A 17,658-nucleotide genomic window follows, 5' to 3' on the forward strand; every position below is an offset into this window, starting at 1 on the left:
TCAAATGGAGCAGACAATTTGGATGGGATTCAACCCTTTTCTCTTAAAATAACTGCAATGACAACTTAGAAATTGTTTTTGCCATTTCAAAAAAATATAGTGAATTAATACGAAACAAAAATGCTCAACTTATCTCCTAAATAAACTGACTTACATCGCGATCAATCCCCTTTATGCATAGGGCAGGGTTCAGAGGAAGGTGACAGGTATTTATACACTGAAAGAATTCTTCTAGTCTGCCAATCTCTTTCTTTAGTACTTCCTGTGAAAAATCATCAGAAAAAGCATTTTAGAAACTATAAAGAACTTGACTTTTCCTTCAAGTCATAATTTTCTTCTATTGATTAAATCAACTCCTTAATTCAGGGGTTGCATACTTGGATGCTCTGGGGTCAGGTAGGTGATGTAGCCACATATGAGGAGACAGCGGGCTAAAAGACAATAGGGAGTGCTGGGGAAAATGGGGGACTAAAGAGTATGTGCCCTTTCTAAAGGACTTTAAATTCAATTATTAAAAAAACCAAAAGAAAGCGTTGTTCTGTTCAAACAAAAGATGATGGACTGGACTTGACCTGTGGCCCACTCACTTGCAATACTCGATTTAAGTAATTATTAACATGATCCATTTCTGATAATTTCCTAAAATCTAAGTTTGTAACTCTCAAGATTTACACTTAAGTAATAGTACAGGGCTGGCCCCATGGCTTAGTGGTTAAGTGCGTGCACTCCGCTACTGGTGGCCCGGGTTCGGATCCTGGGTGTGCACCGACGCATCGCTTCTCTGGCCATGCTGAGGCCTCGTCCCACATACAGCATCTGGAAGGATGTGCAACTATGACATACAACTATCTACTGAGGCTTTGGGGAAAAAAAAGGAGGAGGATCGGCAATAGATGTTAGCTCAGAGCTGGTCTTCCTCAGCAAAAAGAGGAGGATTAGCATGGATGTTAGCTCAGGGCTGATCTTCCTCATCAAAAAAAAAAAAAAAAAAGTAATAGTACATTTAAGAAAAAAAATTCACATATATTAGGAGCAATAATGACAAAAATGATAATTGCAAATTGATAGTTGTCAGAAACAGTAATACATATGAATAAATAGTTTACTAAATGCCAATGAGTATATTTCTGATACTTGACTCACTCCCTTCCATAGTCCTCTGTACCTGTGGAAGGTCTGACACCACAAACATCTTTAGAATTGTGTATTGCCTGGCAAAAAGAGGGTAAAAACAACAATAATTCAAAACAAAATAACAATAATTCAAAACATATAAAGCTCCTTTTAGTTCACTTTGAAAACTCTTTAAGCCTAATTCTAAAAATGAGGATATCAGATTAATAATGTTAATTAACACTCAAGAGTTTCTTAGCTCTTAATCCTGACTCTAGAATTTAGAAGAATCTAGATAGAATCTACTGCTCCCAGAATCCAGAAGAGCAAGGTGGAGAAATGAGGCAAAATTCACTCTAGCACTCTTTCTGACTGTCCTTTGCCTTATCTATACTTGGATTTGCCTGAGAAATGTCATGGAGGGGAATCTCTGCTCTCTTCGTTTAACTAACATCTCTTTCTTTCATACCATTAGGTTTAATTAGGGCTTTTTTAAAAAATAGAAAAAAATAGCTACCAGTAACCTAAATTGTGAGCAACTATAAATGCTTCTCTCACCTCTTTCTTTTTCTCTTCCTATTTTCACATTAAGAGGTGTTACTACAAAAGCAGCCAGTCAAGGTGAAAGAGATACATTTATTTGAGAGAATATATGTCAATATCACTCTGGAAATTGATGCAAATGGTCAAAAAAGGCACCAGAATTATTTAACTGTAGCATGCATCTTAAATATGTGAGGGATTTTAAAACATAAGAAAGACCAAATTTATACACAAATTTTGTAAATTTCAAACTAACATTTGACTTGCTTTCAACTTATTGTTTACCACTAGAAAATAATTAATGCATTTGCAGAAATATGGAGAAATCATAGAATATTTTTTTTGCATTGCTCATCACATTATGTGCCTTAGGTTCTTCTGTGTATCCAGAGTTTATATATCTCCCATTTAAAAATAAATTCCAGGGGCCGGCCCCGTGGCTTGGTAGTTAAGTGAGCGCGCTCCACTGCTGGCGACCCGGGTTCGGATCCCGGGCTCGCACGGACGCGCTGCTTCTCCGGCCATGCTGAGGCCACGTCCCACATACAGCAGCTAGAAGGATGTGCAGCTATGACACACAACTATCTACTGGGGCTTTGGGGGGAAAAAATAAATAAATAAAATCTTTAAAAATAAATTCCATGCTTATGCTTTTTATTTTCCATTTTCTCCTAGGTAGATGAAGTAGCATAGCTTCTGGCATTTCTATCAAATGAAGTGACTTCCAGCAAGAAAAACCTTGGACTGGGAAAGAATTCTGGAACACTTTGACTATTACTATTTTCATAATATTTTGTTGAAAACTCTTGCTGATTTTAAACTGTGGGTGGAGAGAAACTATGAGCTCCCTTGGGGACAAGATGCATGTTTTAGTCATCTTTCTATCCTTACCTCTTAATCTGTAGTATGAACTTAATTGTTATTGAAGGATGTTCTTAATACAATGAATGGATGTTATCTCCCTGCGTCTAGAATGTGGAACTTAAGAGAACCTACTTAATGGTCTATATTAGTGAAAGGAACTAGTGATGCAGATAATTAAAAAGAGCAAGTATTCTTCCAACAGATTAAAAAAAAAAAAGTATGGCCAGATCCATTATTATAATCAATGATGAAAGAGGCACAATATTTTGACTATCATCCATGGATCTTAGTATAAAAGTATTACCATCCACACCAGTATTGATTTATTTCATTTAATTCATTTTATTCATTGTGGTAAAAAAAAAAAAGTCTTTAAAAATGTGACTTTGCTTAGTGCAATGTTAGAAAATTCTAGACCTAGATTTTGTATCTCAGACAAGGGTGCCCTAAAAAGTCCCCCAATGTACTTCTTCTATGAGTCTGAGTTGTGCTGCCATTTTGAGGAAATTACTTTATCTGGCCTTTTTAATCAAACTGCCTTACTACTTTATCTGGCCTTTTTAATCAAACTGCCTTTAAGTTGGATTCTTCTTGCCAAGTATTCTCTGTATGTTACATGGCTACTTACATCAAAAAACCATGTCCTGATGATAGACATTATCATTAACTTTAGGATAGTAAACTGAAACACAACTTGATTAAAGTAATTGATTTATGTGTCTCATAACTTAGGATAGTCAAGAAATTTGCTTTCTAAGATATGAAATTAAAACTTAATTGAACCAAAAATTAAAAAAAAAAAAAACTTTACTACATGAAGATTGATTTCTCAACAAACCTGTCTTTGAGGGTCACTGGCAGACTTGACTTTTTCCCCAATGTCTCCCAGAATTTTGATAAGTTTCTTCTCCTTGGAAAACTCATCACTCAGGGCTTTTCCTGCACAGAATTGGAGAGCAGCCAACAGCTTTTGATACCAGCTTTTAAAATAAGCTTCATTCTGAGCATCCTGTAGCAGCCTGAAGGAAAGAGAGAAAAAGAATTCTTGTATCTACAGCTGATTTTTTTAACCGCCTCCAGCAGGAACAATAAGTGCATTTGAGACTAATCTGTATTTGGTGGCTTTGGGGAGTTTAACAGCTTAGAAGGGGGGAAAATGTTGTTTATTTATTGGCAGTCAAGTTCCATCTGATAGCTAACGAGATTCCAAGAGTGAAGAATCAATAAGAGACCTGCCTTTTCTCATTTCAGTTCACAATGCACTTTTTCTTCTTTCAGTCTTCTTAATTCTATAACAAATACTTATCTTAAGAACATAGTTTTGACATTAAAGTACAGACAAAGAATTTTAGAAATAGTACTTATAAGTGACTATACTAGATTGAACCTCAAACATCTACCCCAATTTTTTCTGCTTTTCTTGAAAAGATAATGTCCCCACACTATCACATACCTATATATTGTTCTTTCTTCTAGTACCTGACCCTTGATTACCTAGAGGAAGATATCATAAAGGCAAGAGCATGGTTTTTGTTTTCAGGCATTTCTGGATTCAAACTCTAGCCCTAAAACTTACAAGTAACTTAGGCCAGTTACTTAACCAAGTTGAGAATTTATTTCTTCATTGTGAAGTAAAGTAGTAACTTCAACTCTATAGAGCTGCATAGAACATCGAATGAGCTAATGCATTTGAAAGAGCTTAGCACAATGTATATACTAGTCAGTCAAAAAACAGTTCATCTGTGTCTTGCAACCTCCCCAAGTCAACTTTTGTCATTGCCTGGCAGTCTGCTCATGTCATGAACATGGGAGGCATAAAACATAAAAAAATAAGAATGCTTTGGTAGATAATGGAGCAGTGACAAATATTTGATTACTCTGTCTGTCACATGACAATTTCTATTGCTTTGAAACTAATTCCAATGTGCTTAAACTTTACTTTCTATTTATGCCCTAGAACACTAAAATAGAATAAAAGAGACTAATTCCTTTGAATGTTAACCCCTCTCTGATTGATTCTTTTAATCTTAACTGGTCTCTAGTCTTCTCCTCCTCTGAAAAATAATTAGCATTCAAGGAACTAGAAGAAAATTATTATGAGAACTGAATACTGAAAAAAAAAGGATTAAATGCATAGGAGCCAAAAAATATACACGAGTTTCATTCTACATTACTAATTTTGCATCTCCGATCATTATATATTATGTTACAGAGACTCTAACAAACATGTTCTTTTTATTTATTCTATGTTTTCTGTTCCTATGCATTTAAGTTAAAAAAATTAATTGAATGAGTCTGCATTTTTTTTTTTTTTTTAGGTGAGGTGTTATGAAGCCAACTTATCTTCTAGCAACTCTTTTACTTTCTCAAAGGAATTACTTACTTTTGGAAAGCATTTAAAAAAAAAACTCAAGAAGCTAAAGATGTATCAATGAAAAACTATAATTCATTGAAACCCGGTTATTTTCAATGTAAGAAGAATAGAAGACAATGAAAAGTTTTCCTACCCACCTCTATGGTCAGATTTTGAAATGTCAGATATAATAAATGAATCACATCATTATTTGGAGATTCTAAGAAAATGAGTGTTGTGTGAGTGTGAATTGGAAAGCTGCAAATGCAAGCACACACATGTAGAACTTCAAGATATTTTATGTAGAACTGTATATCTCTCATATTCTCACAGTATTTTGAGGACTTTGGTAATATACCATTTTAAAGTCTACTTGGGTTTCAGTGAGATAGGCAGTTGATGGGTAGAGTATTTCTATATCCCATATCAATGCTTGCCAGCATTTTCATACACCTTGAATACATATTTCATACACCTTGAATAACACTTTGAGTTACTTTTTTTTTAAAGATATTTTAATCTGTTCTAGTACATAAATATAACTCTATAACCACCCAACTGCTATATACACGATAAAAGGAAAAGTTATTCTGTATAGATGAAGTCAATTTTTTACTAAAATAATTAAAAAGATATATTTTAGGGGTAAGGTAACAGGAACTGTCAGAATTATATAATTTGTATTCATAATACTCTTACTTCTTACTCTACTAGAAATGTATTTGCTTCTATCATGAGCAGCTGATTCAAAGAGGAAAAACTCAGTTTGATTCCTTGCTCAAAATAAAACAGAGCAGGGGAGATTTGCAGAGAGAATATGTGACTGTGTTCTAAAAAATATAAAAGTGAAGAAAACTCAGTGTATTCTGTTGTGATTATTTTCCTTGTAGAATATGCCTCATTCAAACTCTGCATCCCTGCCAAGATGACATATTGTCCTGGTGAGATCTGGTTCAAACTTTGTGGCTTTTTACTTGACTTGTAAAGAGTTTGTTTTTACACATTGCAAAATTGAAATCACAGAGTGTTGGAGATGACCATGAGAGGTCAATTAGTCTATCCCTGTGTCCCTAGCACAGTCACTTTAACTGACAAGACAAATTAACATGTCCTTTAATTTTACACAACTGCAGAGAAAGCTGGCCTATACGGCTTTGGGTGGAGGGTCACTCAGTTCTGTGACAATGACCTTCACTGTAAGGAAGTGTAAACCCCTCATGCCCATGCCGTTAGTTTTCACCCTTGGCTTCTGTTCGTAAGACTGTAGAAAACAGCTGGCCACTCTCCCTTGAACATTATAGAAACCTTTTTCAAAACTTGTTGTCACCTGAGAGAAGCAGTATTGCTTATATTGCCAAATAAGATGTTTTTATTTTCTTTTAAAAGTTAAGGTCAAGGGACTGAGAAGTATTAAGTAAGACTTGGTGTTGAAAGATCTAGCTTTTAAGAAGCAGGCAATGTGATCGTGTACAAACTGTGAGGTAAATCTCAACATGCCAGAGACCTGTTTATCCTAATGTCTGCGAGATCCAGGGATGATTCAGTTAGATATTATTTTGTACACATGTCTTTTAGACTGTAAATAATGACAACATTAAAATGAGGATAAGTGCATAAAATCTAGCTAATTAAAGGTTTTGACAGTGTTACATATGAGAGGCAAAAAGCAAGAGAAGGAAACATAACCCAGGTGATTGGGCACATTTGTTATAGGATATCATGAAGGTATTTGCCTAAATTAAGAGAATCATGGTACCTAAGATAGGTACCATGAGACCATAGGTCTCAGAGAGACCTAAGATAGTCACAAACCCCAGTTAGCATGAAATGGAGATGTTCCTCGGAAATTAGAGCCTTTCTCCATTTCTCCATGCACATAGCTGCTTCTGTTCCCATGGTGAGTGACTTGTTAGAGCCACAGGAAAAGTACAGGTAGTTCTCATTTCATCAGTCTACCAGCAGGACAGAACAGAGCAATCACATCATCCCAGCTCTCCTTGCCTCATAACTCCCTTCAGTGTAGGTCTTTTTTTTTTTTTTTTAATAATTTTATTTATTTATTTATTTTCCCCCAAAGCCCCAGTAGATAGTTGTATATCATAGCTGCACATCCCTCTAGTTGCTGTACGTGGGACGCAGCCTCAGCATGGCCGGAGAAGCAGCGCGCCGGTGCGCGCCCGGTATCTGAACCCGGGCCGCCAGCAGTGGAGCGCGTGCACTCAACCGCTAAGCCACAGGGCCGGCCCGTAGGTCTTAATTTTAGCCACGGGGCCGGCCCATAGGTCTTAATTTTAGTTCTCAACAGCAATATCTCACATCTTAGGCAATGCTTTAAATTTTTACCCCCTTGTGTTATTTCTTGTGAGTGAAGAGGGGACACAATAGTCTCACAACATCAGAAAACTGAGCCACACAATGAAGGTGAATGATTTCAGGTTACTCCAGGACCTCCCCTGCCCATTTCCTCCTGTGTTTGCTGCCACTTTCTGCAGGGCGAGGTGTGTGGCTCAGCAGATGACCAGCTTTCAGTGAGCACAGGTGATTTTAGAATGTGACTTCTTCAAGTGTATTTATAACCCTGGGACACGTCAAGGCTGAAAGCCAATACTTGATATGGAATTATTAATTTTAAGACTTCAATAGGGTGATTAAGAAGTAAAAAGCATATATCTCTTTAGCCTTTACAACTTTACTTCTCAGTGGTTAAGAGATTTATTTAAAATTTCCCTAAATTGAGGAACTTGATACATTTTACAGTCTGCAAAGATAACTGTTTCCTATCACCAGTTCATTCTTAGAATACTGATTTGCTCTTTCAGAAATACAGCACTAAACTTCTGTTGAATTTTGCATGTAAGGAATATTATATGGGTCAAGTCTGCAGATATATAATTTCCAATCAATAGTTATTTTGCAATATGGATTTGTCAATAAACCATTTTGTAACAACTCTTAAATATAAAACTATTAACAGGGAATAAACTTAGAAAATAATGAAATTCATACTCTAGAGATTGTATACATTTTTTAGAACACTTACAATATATGAGAGGGACTCGAAAGGTATATAGGAGACTTAACCATTATTTACATATCTAATATTTATTACCACTTCGAAAGCAGTCTCTTTGGAATGTTATATGTTCATTCTTATGATGCGCCCATTGTGCTCACACTATGTGGTAGATTTGATTATTGTTCCCAACTCCATGCTTTCTCCTATGAAGAAGATTATATATGTACACTCTCCGCTCTATGACTTCCAGTGCCTTCCCACAGGCACAGTCTACTTCTCTACCCTTGTCAGGGTTGGCCATGTGACTTGCTTTGGCCAATGGGATGTGACTGGATGAAATGTATGCCCATGACCATGCAGATGCTTTAAAAGTGCTATCATGCATTGGTTTGGCCTCTTGTATTTCTGCTTTCTGCCCTGAGAATAGCATTTCACAGCTGGGGGCTGTCCTTCAGTCCTGCAATGAAGAGACAACGTGGAGCAGAGCTGAGCATTGCTATGTGGAGTCCAGTGGAGCCAAGCAGAACTATAGCAAGTCTCTAGCCCATGTGCTGCATGAATGAGAAATAAATATTTGTTTTTGTAAGCCACTGAAACTTCGGGGCCATTTGTGGCTACGGTAAAAACTAACCATAGAATATGTCAAGTTTCGTATTCTTTCTTTTTCCTTTTTCTTTGTTTTTGCGTTCATTTGTTTGTTTGTATTGCTGATAGAATATGAAGCAAACTTTTTAAACACCCCCAATGTTAGCCCTGAGGATATTTTGGGGCAAATCTAATTACTGAAAATAAACAAAAGTCATCTGGAGCCAAGTCTGGTGAATTCGATGAGTGATCAATTTGAGTATATTATTTCAGATCACAAAAACTATAAAAGTAATAAAAATAGCTTTCTTTTATGGATCATAAAAAACCCCAGACAGTATTTCAAAAATGATTTGATCTGGCTCATTTGGACATGTATATTCTGCTATACTGCTAAAATTTTATTGTTATTTTATTACTACTAACATACTTTTTGACTCACTTACAAGTGTGAATAGGCCTATGCACCATCTGTTGCTTTGTCCAGCAAAGTGTTTGAGTATCTAAACATGAGATTCTCTCTGGGTAAAAATGTTGTACTAATGAGTGCAATAGGGCAATGGCAAGATTTTTTAGGGCTTTCATAACACAAGACTAGACAAAGGACCTGAGGGCTAAGAGCAGCGAGGGAGACAGTACATGTAGCTGCTCTGGGAAACTAAGAGCTCTGCTCTAATGCAAACAGCTGGAAGATTGAAATGCCTGTTTAGGGAAGGACCAATGGCTTTGGACAAGGAAGCATCTATATCAGCATGTTGAGTGGAAATTCCCTTGTTGCCCTGGAGTTGGCTACCAAGACTTAAGACTAAAGAAAAAAGACACAGGTATCCTATATTTTAAGAATGGCCAAAGAAACAACTAGAGGTCAGACAACTCTTCAAGGCTTATTGGGAAATGGCCTAAAGGGCTATGGTACACTGAGTGTTATCTTGCCTACTGGACCTTCGTATATATTTGCAGGTATAAGTGAAGGAAAGGGGTGTTTGAGAGTCATGAGTCATCAACCTAGTGAGAAATAGAGTGGTTCCATAATGTCTACTTCTCCCTACAAAGTCTAGTGAGGAGGGAAGCTCACAGAGAGCCATTTATTCTGGTGTGTGTCCGAATGTGAAACTGTCACCTCATTCCCAGGTTAGATTTCTGTTCTGAAAGAGGGTTTGTTGATTTTCCCTGGGTTATGTGAACAAGAAGAAAATGCAAGGGCAGGATGGAGAGAAGAGATAGCAAAGGAGCAGCCTGCATTCCTGCACCTCAACTGTTTGGCAAACCAAGGATGTGTGAGTTTCTCGAGGTTCAAGTAAATACATGGAAGGTAATTATACGTGATCCATTCCTTGTGTAGGAAAGGACTGAGCCAAAGCCAGATCTCCTGGTGGGAAGGTCCTGCAAGGCTGCCCAAAGAATTCACCCACATGAAGTAGCCAGCTTTGACAGTAAACTCACACAGGGCGTTGATGGAAAATCAGAGACCACAGACAGGATTGCGATTGCTTGCCCCATCAAGTGTGAGGGTCGCTTTTCTCTCTTTTTTCTCTACTCCAAAGTCAAGAGACGTCAGAACTAGAAGAGAGAGAGGAGAAGAGGAGGGAAACAGCAGACCATATCCTCTACTCACTGCACGTCTCCTAAGCTAAAGCTTGGCTGGCACTGGAAAATGGGGAGGAGGGAGTGTCAAATTGGAGAAGAAAATGAAGTTTTAAATTGGACAAAACTGGTGGGAGTTTTTTGATATCTAAAAGTGATCAGGAAACTATATAACCAACTCTGGTTTTAATTAGGGAATGTGAAAGGGCAAAGGTAGTATTTTAAAAATAATAAAAACTTTTATTGGAGACCTACCAAGCTCATTCAGTTTAAAGAAAACCAGACAAGACAGTTAAAAATCTAAGAGTCAGGGCAGGAAGAAATACAGCTTCAGGAAATGCACTGATTGCACTGCACCAGACAAAAAGCCTCAAAATGCGGAATAAGGACTGGAGATTCTTGCCCCAAAACTCTTAAGAGAGTTGGCTGAGATTTTTCTTTTTGCCTTTCTTTATCCCCTTGCTGCTACTCACTGCTCTTACAGAGTGGTGCCCATTTTGGCTTCATTTGTGATCATTGCTAAGCACACAATTATGTTCAAGAAATCAAACTTGTTTCCTAAGCAATTGGTATTAACACTGCATATATATGGTAGAATCATGTTACCTGGAGCAAATTAATCATATTTACTATTATGATTAATAGTTTATCATCATATTTAAATAAAATCTTTAATTGATATGACCAGTCACATATTTAATTATAAGCTTAAATGGTATTTTTCTGAATGAAAATTAGCCATAGACGGTACCCAGTTTGTAAACACTTGTAATCAGGATTACTGTTATACAGCAATGCTGCTCTCTTAGGATCATCTAAGGAGATATGCAGCAAAAAAACGACGCTGAACAGATGAATTCCCCTGCATAGATTCCTGAATAGAGATCTAATAAGGAATTCCTCTAATAAGGAATTGGATCTCTTTCCACTCATCTTGCTGAGATGCCTGGTCAACTTGGGAGCTAGAGGGAAATAAATAAAACTCCTCCCAATCCACTCACATGTGTTTACACGTTCACATGTTAAATATAATGAATAATGTGATTTAAGAGGAGAAACTCTGTCCTCCTCCTCCCATTCCAACACAAACTTACTGCTTTAGTATAAGTTATTTTGTTCAACTCATTTTCCTAAATTAAGCACCAGGCTGTGAATAGCTGTTAATGACCTCTCTCAGCCTCCACTATTATACTCCATATATGCTTATTAATCCTAAAACAAAACAGTGGAACTGAGCCCTGAGCCTTGTGTAGGAAAGGCTTCGGAAGAGAGAGCTATCTATGAGCCTCCTGTATTGCATCTCCCCTTTCTCACAGTCTGGTTTTCTCCCCTTCCTGATCCCCAAGAATCCCTCGGCTCCTGCTGCTCTTCCTGTGCCAAAAATTCCACTGAGCTCTGCTCTCTCCTGTTGCGTCCTGGGCTCCCAATTAGTCCTTGTCCTTCTCACTCCACTCAAACATGTATCTCTCACTGTAAATTTCACTCGTGTTCTCTGAGAATAATCTTACATGAGCATGGAACTGAACGACACTTTGAGATAACCCACCCCTCACATTTATTAGTTGAGGAAACTGAAAGATTAAGGGACTTGCCTAAGGTCCTACAACTAGAACCCAGCGTTCTTAACTACTACTCTAGGCTCTCTCCACAGCACCATATTCTGTGTCTGTTATGGACTGAGTGTTTGTGTCCCCCCAGAATTTATATCTTAGAGCCCTAACTCCCAATGTGATGATATTTGGAGGTGGGATCTTTGGGAGATGATTAAGTTTAGATGAGATCATGAGAGTAGAGCCCCCATAAAGGGATCACTGCCCTTATAAGAAGAAGAGACTGAAGCTCTGCCCTCTCTGCCACGTGAGGACACAGCGAGAGACATCCAGCATTCATCTACAAGCCACAAAGAGGGCCCTCATGAGGAAATGGAATTGACCGGCACCCTGATCTTGGACTTGCCAGGCTAGAGAACTGTGAGAAATAAATTCCCGTTGTTTAGGGCAGACAGTCTATGTTATTTTTTTATTGCAGTTTGAGCTGCTTAACACAGTGTTCTAAAAACCATTAAAACACAATTTAGAAGACAATTTTCTACTTGCATCACCTCTGGCAAGAAACTTAATGCTTTAGCTCTTCACTTTTCTAGTCTGTAAAATGGTGGAGTTAGTGAAGTTCAGTAAGATACCTTCCAGCTCTAGGACTCTATAATTTTAATTTTTAATGAATTCATCAAGCATTTACTCTACGCCAGGCATTTTCCAAGCATTTTCCATAGCTGTGTTAGGTAATCCTCATATTTGCTCCAGGTAATATGATTCCTTCCATCTCACAGACAAGGATATTATGGTTTATAGAGGTCAAGTAACTTGCCATAAGTCACCCAATCTACTGATCAGGGATTCAAATTCAAGTTTGTCTGATTCCAAAGCCCTTGCTCTTCACCATCATGATGAACCATCTCCTGATATCCCTAACACAGGTGCCAGCTGATGAAACAGCCTGAGACTAACACACAGTCTGGAAAACATTTTTTGCCACTCTTATACTGTGTTTTTCTTTAATCTCTTTCTCCCGCTTCCTGTTTCCTAACCCTCAGAAGGCTCATGCTCTCCACATTGCCTTTCTTTCCAAAGTTCCTTATTTCATTTTGTCCTGCTACCTACAAACTCCCTGCCAAAACTCCACCTAAAATACCAATAATATTTTCCTTTCTTCTTTCAATATTTTTTTGAATTTTAAAAGAAGAGCCTGTTAACCTAAATACATTTTTGTGTGAAATATTTATAAGCAGGAATACTTTTATCTCCTTACTTAGCCTAAAAAAAAAAAAATATGTGGGATCTATTTTGATAATGCAAATCACACACTTAACTCACTTCTTCTCCATCTTCCTCACTTTAGAAAAGGAGACCAAGACCACAATTTCAAACAGTCTGCCCTCTGATGGTTTATTTGGACAAGTGGTAGTGTTGGGTGGGGCTAGAAGAGTGGAGAGAGGAGTTGCTGGATTGAAAGTAACACCCTGATTGTATCTGGGAACCTAAGAATCCTGATAACTATGCACACACAACAGACGTGTCTTGAGCTACCCACCTTAACTGGGCCTGTGGTTCCAAATAATTCCAAGTTGTGGCAGAAGAGAAATGGGGAGTCATTAACATCAGCACATGTGCCATAATAAAATAAATTCTGCTTAACATATAATTAATGCTCAAACCATGTTTGTGGAATTTTAAATTAGTCCAATAGATGACTACATTTTCCCTTACTTGCTCCTTGAAAATAGGGTTCTGAACTCCTAACTCAGCCTTTTTTTTTCTTTTTCTTCCCCCACATACATTTACAGTTACTTTAAAGGTAGTATAAGCATCTTTTTCATGAACTTTCCTTAACAAAATTTCTTTTAATGGCAAGGCAATTCCTTTGCTATATGAATGTTTCATAGGAATAGCAACCTAATAATAAAAATCCTCTTTACCCCTCAGCCTTTTGTTCTTGCACAGCCCTCTGGTGAAAGCTGGATAATCATATTGCGCAGTGAACAATTCATGTGTTTGAACACAGCCGGAGGGGCAGGTTTACAGGTGTAAGGCAAAGCTGACTTTGAAATATCTACTTTTCCCAGAACCTCAGTTTCAAATCTCAGCTGGGGCGGCCACTTCACCCTTCATCCTTCAGAGTCACAAATAGCGTGGTTTATTCTGTGAGGATATTAAAGGTTCCCTGGGATGTTATCCATAAGATTTGGAGCTGTGTTTGATGTCTTGAGAAAATTTCTGGGACATTTTTGCTCACCGTCATGAAACAGCATGTCCCCTGAAGTCAGCTAGCAGCGTTTAATCCCATTCCTTTTAGAAATTCAATAAAGACTTATCAGTGTTCTATGAGGCCTCTACAACCTACTTAGCTAATTTTCTGTTGACCTGTGAGATGTGATTGGTTTTTTTTGTTCAGGTTGTACTTGCCAGGCAGGGATAATTGTCCTGTTCACAATATCATACGAATGTAGAAAGAATACGAGGCATATTCCATTTCCAATGCCTTCTGTATTACTGCACAAGTAACTTAGCAGATCCAACCTTGGTCTTTCCATTATCAAGTGATGATAATAATGTCTGTCCTATCATCAAATCTATGTTTCTGTTATGGACTGAACTGTGTTCCCCAAAATTCAGATGTTGAAGCCCTAATCCCCAATATGACTGTATTTGGAGATAGGCCTGTAAGGAGGTAATTAAGATTATTACATGAAGTTGTAAGGATGGGTACCTAATCCATTAGGACTCATGTCCATATAAGAAGAGAATGAGAAACCAGGACAGCATGTGCAGAGAAAAAGGGCAACGTGAGGACCCAGCGAAAAGGTGGGCTGTCTGTAAGCCAGGAAGAGAAGCCTTACCAGAAGCCAACCCTGCCAGCACCTTGATCTTGGACTTCCAGCCTTCAGAACTGGGAGAAAATAAACTTTTGTTGTTGTAGGCACCCAGTCTGTGGTATTCTGTTATGGCAGCCTTAGCAGACTAATATAGTTTCCAATATAGAACTCTTTTTGTGATCCAGACCTACATATTCATCTGTCTACAAGATATTACTCTTGGATTTTCCTAAGGCATTTTAACCTTAACGTGACATTTCATCATCATTCCCCCAACACTTGCTTCCTTACCGGAATTACTTATCTCCATGATAGAATCACCAGCCTTCCATCACCATAACTAAAAATGAGGGAGCCATCCATGATTCTTCTCTCACCTTCATCCGCAACATCAAATTTGTTATCACGTCCCACTACGTTTACCATCTAAATAGCTCTCAAATCTAATTTCTTCTCTCTGCCCCCAGTGACAAGATTTAACTGAGGCCTTAATTTCTTGACATTATTACTGGAATCAACTGGTACTTGATTTTTGCCACCACTTGCATTTTTATTTTCTTTCTCCCTCAAATCAGTCCACTTACTTAGTCTAAAGAAGTCCTGTTCTAGTGATTCAAATCCATATAGCCTTCAGGATAAGATATAAAACCCTCAGTGTAACATACAGGTCCCTTCATGACCTAGCTTCTCCAAGTCTTAAAGCCTTGTCTCTTACTCCCATTCATTTTCTTCTATTCCAGACATAAAGTACTTCTTACGGTAACATGAATCTTCTCTGCTTCCTCAGGTTACTGTGCTTTTGCACTGCCCATCCTCTGTGTCTGAAATGATATTTCAATATGACAACGCCTGCTTATCCTTTAATGTTCAACTTAATTAGCTCCTTTTCTAAATGTCTTTCTTAGATTTTTCTAATCTTGGGCGGGTGTGCAGCATCCCCTCTGTGGGTGAAGTACTTCCCTATATCTATTATTCTTATAACATTTATTTTATTGTGCTTTTAAAAATTGTGTTTTAGGGCCGGTACCACAGCTTAGCGGTTAAGTGTGCGCGCTCCGCTACTGGCGGCCCGGGCTTGGATCCTGGGCATGCACCGACGCACCGCTTCTCCAGCCATGCTGAGGCCGCATCCCACATACGGCAACTAGAAGGATGTGCAACTATGACACACAACTATATAATGGGGCTTTGGGGGGAAAAAAAAAAGTAGGAGGATTGGCAATAGATGTTAGCTCAGAGCCAGTCTTCCTCAGCAAAAAGAGGAGGATTAGCATGGATGTTAGGTCAGGGCTGATCTTCCTCACACACACCCACAAAAATTGTGTTTTAATTGTTTTTTGTTTTTTAATCTCTCCTACTAGACTTTAAATTCTTTAAGGTCAGGACTATGACTTTACACTTTGGTGACCTAAGAGAATTTCTGATTGTGACAGAGTAGACAGTCAATATTTGTTAAATAAATAAACTGGCTAGTAAATAAATAAACCCAGTCTTTCTAAAATTGGTTTATTTCATGATTAAAATTTTAGGATATGAACCTGAACTAACTTTTTAATAATTCTGGTATTATAGACTCCTATTCAATTATACTTTCACATGCTATTTTCTTTAATCTCCAAAAAGTTTAATATTATACATATATGCATATATTTAAAATACATTTTATTAACCTACACATTATTTAATATGTAGTTGAGAATCTTGAAATATTCCAAGAGATTACTAGAGATTCTCCATCATATTGTGATTTGAGGACTCAGATCATGGGGAAAAAATATTGGAGGAATTTTTACTAAGCAAATATAACTGCTTAATTAAATGAACTTAGTTGAGGATGGTCAGATTGAAAGTGCATCACTGGCAAAGTTCTGTTAGCTAACTGTTAGGTAACTTGAAGAGAAGCTATCCCACAAAGCAGTTTTCTATCAAATAAGTCATATCATTTTAGAATTGAAATTTCTTGCATCTCAAAGGGAAAAAATTACAAATGTAAGAAAAAAGTGATGTGTTTGTGAGAGAGAGTGTGTCTGTGTGGGAGAGTGGATCTCTTTAGGCATGTAATCAGAGCATTTATTTCCAAAAGCTGGTTGTAAGATGTTTAGATTGCTGACGATAATGTTAGTGCAAAAAAAAAAAAAGAAGTTAGACTCTAAAATTTAGTCTTTTTTAAGATGTTAGTAGTTATAATAATAAAAAAGATATATCTATCAAAATTAAAATGGTTTGTAACAACTTATGGGTGGCTTTTATCCCTATTGTTATTTTTGTTTTTGGTCCTCTTTAAAAACAAGACTTTTCCACTTTGGACCACCAAATCATTTCGTACTTTATGGGACTCTCTCTTCATAAATATCCTTTAAGAAAAATTTCAGGAGCCTTACTTTAATGAGACTCTGTCTCTGAAATCATCAGGGTAGGTTGGATGATAGTGCTCAGAGGGCAGATAACTGAAATTGCTTTGGAATTAATTGGTTAGTAGTTTTTTTTTTTCTGATACACACATAAAAAAAGAACAAGTAGTTTACTGTTCACGTTTCTTAGAAAGTGTCATTTACTCAGCCAGAATTTGAAAATTATTAATTTGAATTACAACCAAATATTTACATGTTCTATCTTTGGAGGAGTTCTTCCCTAAAAGAGTATTTTCCTCTGTTAGTACTGTATGTTAGACAAATTCAATAATGTTTAACTCTTTATTTTTATGCTTTAACTCCTTTTCTGTTCCTTTTTATTTCAATTAACAACAGAACAAAATAACTGATTTATTTTAATGCTTTTTCTGATCACAGTGTAATGATTTTTATTTTCACAAATAGAGAAAACAGGGTGATGAAAGGGTAAGTTGTTGATGAATTTTGCTCGTTTCCTTTTTTTTAAAGATTTTATTTATTTATTTTCCCCCCAAAGCCCCAGTAGATAGTTGTATGTTGTAGTTGCACATCCTTCTAGTTGCCTTATGTGGGACCCGGCCTCAGCATGGCCGGAGAAGCGGTGCGTCAGTGCCCGCCCGGGATCTGAACCCGGGCCGCCAGTAGCAGAGTGCACGCACTTAACCGCTAAGCCACGGGGCCGGCCCTGCTCATTTCCTTTTCCAAAAATTCTGGAAAGGTGTAAATAGACAAATAATCCAGCAAGAGAAAGTCTATTAGTTTTGCATAGTAAATTCTGCTTCAAGGCACCTCGCTCATGGTCCTTTTTCTCTTTCTTGGATTGGTAATACCAATTAAT

At 37.4% G+C, this 17,658-nt stretch overlaps 1 protein-coding gene across 1 annotated transcript in view; it reads right to left on the reverse strand.

Moving 5' to 3' along the window:
* The window catches only part of PIK3C2G (phosphatidylinositol-4-phosphate 3-kinase catalytic subunit type 2 gamma), a 380,793-nt gene that overhangs the window by 142,324 nt on the left and 220,811 nt on the right, over positions 1-17,658 (reverse strand). The window contains exons 20-21 of the mRNA XM_087442698.1: positions 3,359-3,539; positions 155-262 (exon numbers count right to left, since the gene is read on the reverse strand). Of these exons, the coding sequence (XP_087298824.1) occupies positions 155-262; positions 3,359-3,539 (289 nt within the window). The remainder of the gene's footprint in view (positions 1-154; positions 263-3,358; positions 3,540-17,658) is intronic.

This window comes from Ceratotherium simum, chromosome 17, assembly GCF_057802395.1.
Source record: "Ceratotherium simum simum isolate JZ-2026a chromosome 17, ASM5780239v1, whole genome shotgun sequence".
Classification (NCBI taxonomy): Eukaryota; Metazoa; Chordata; class Mammalia; order Perissodactyla; family Rhinocerotidae; genus Ceratotherium; species Ceratotherium simum.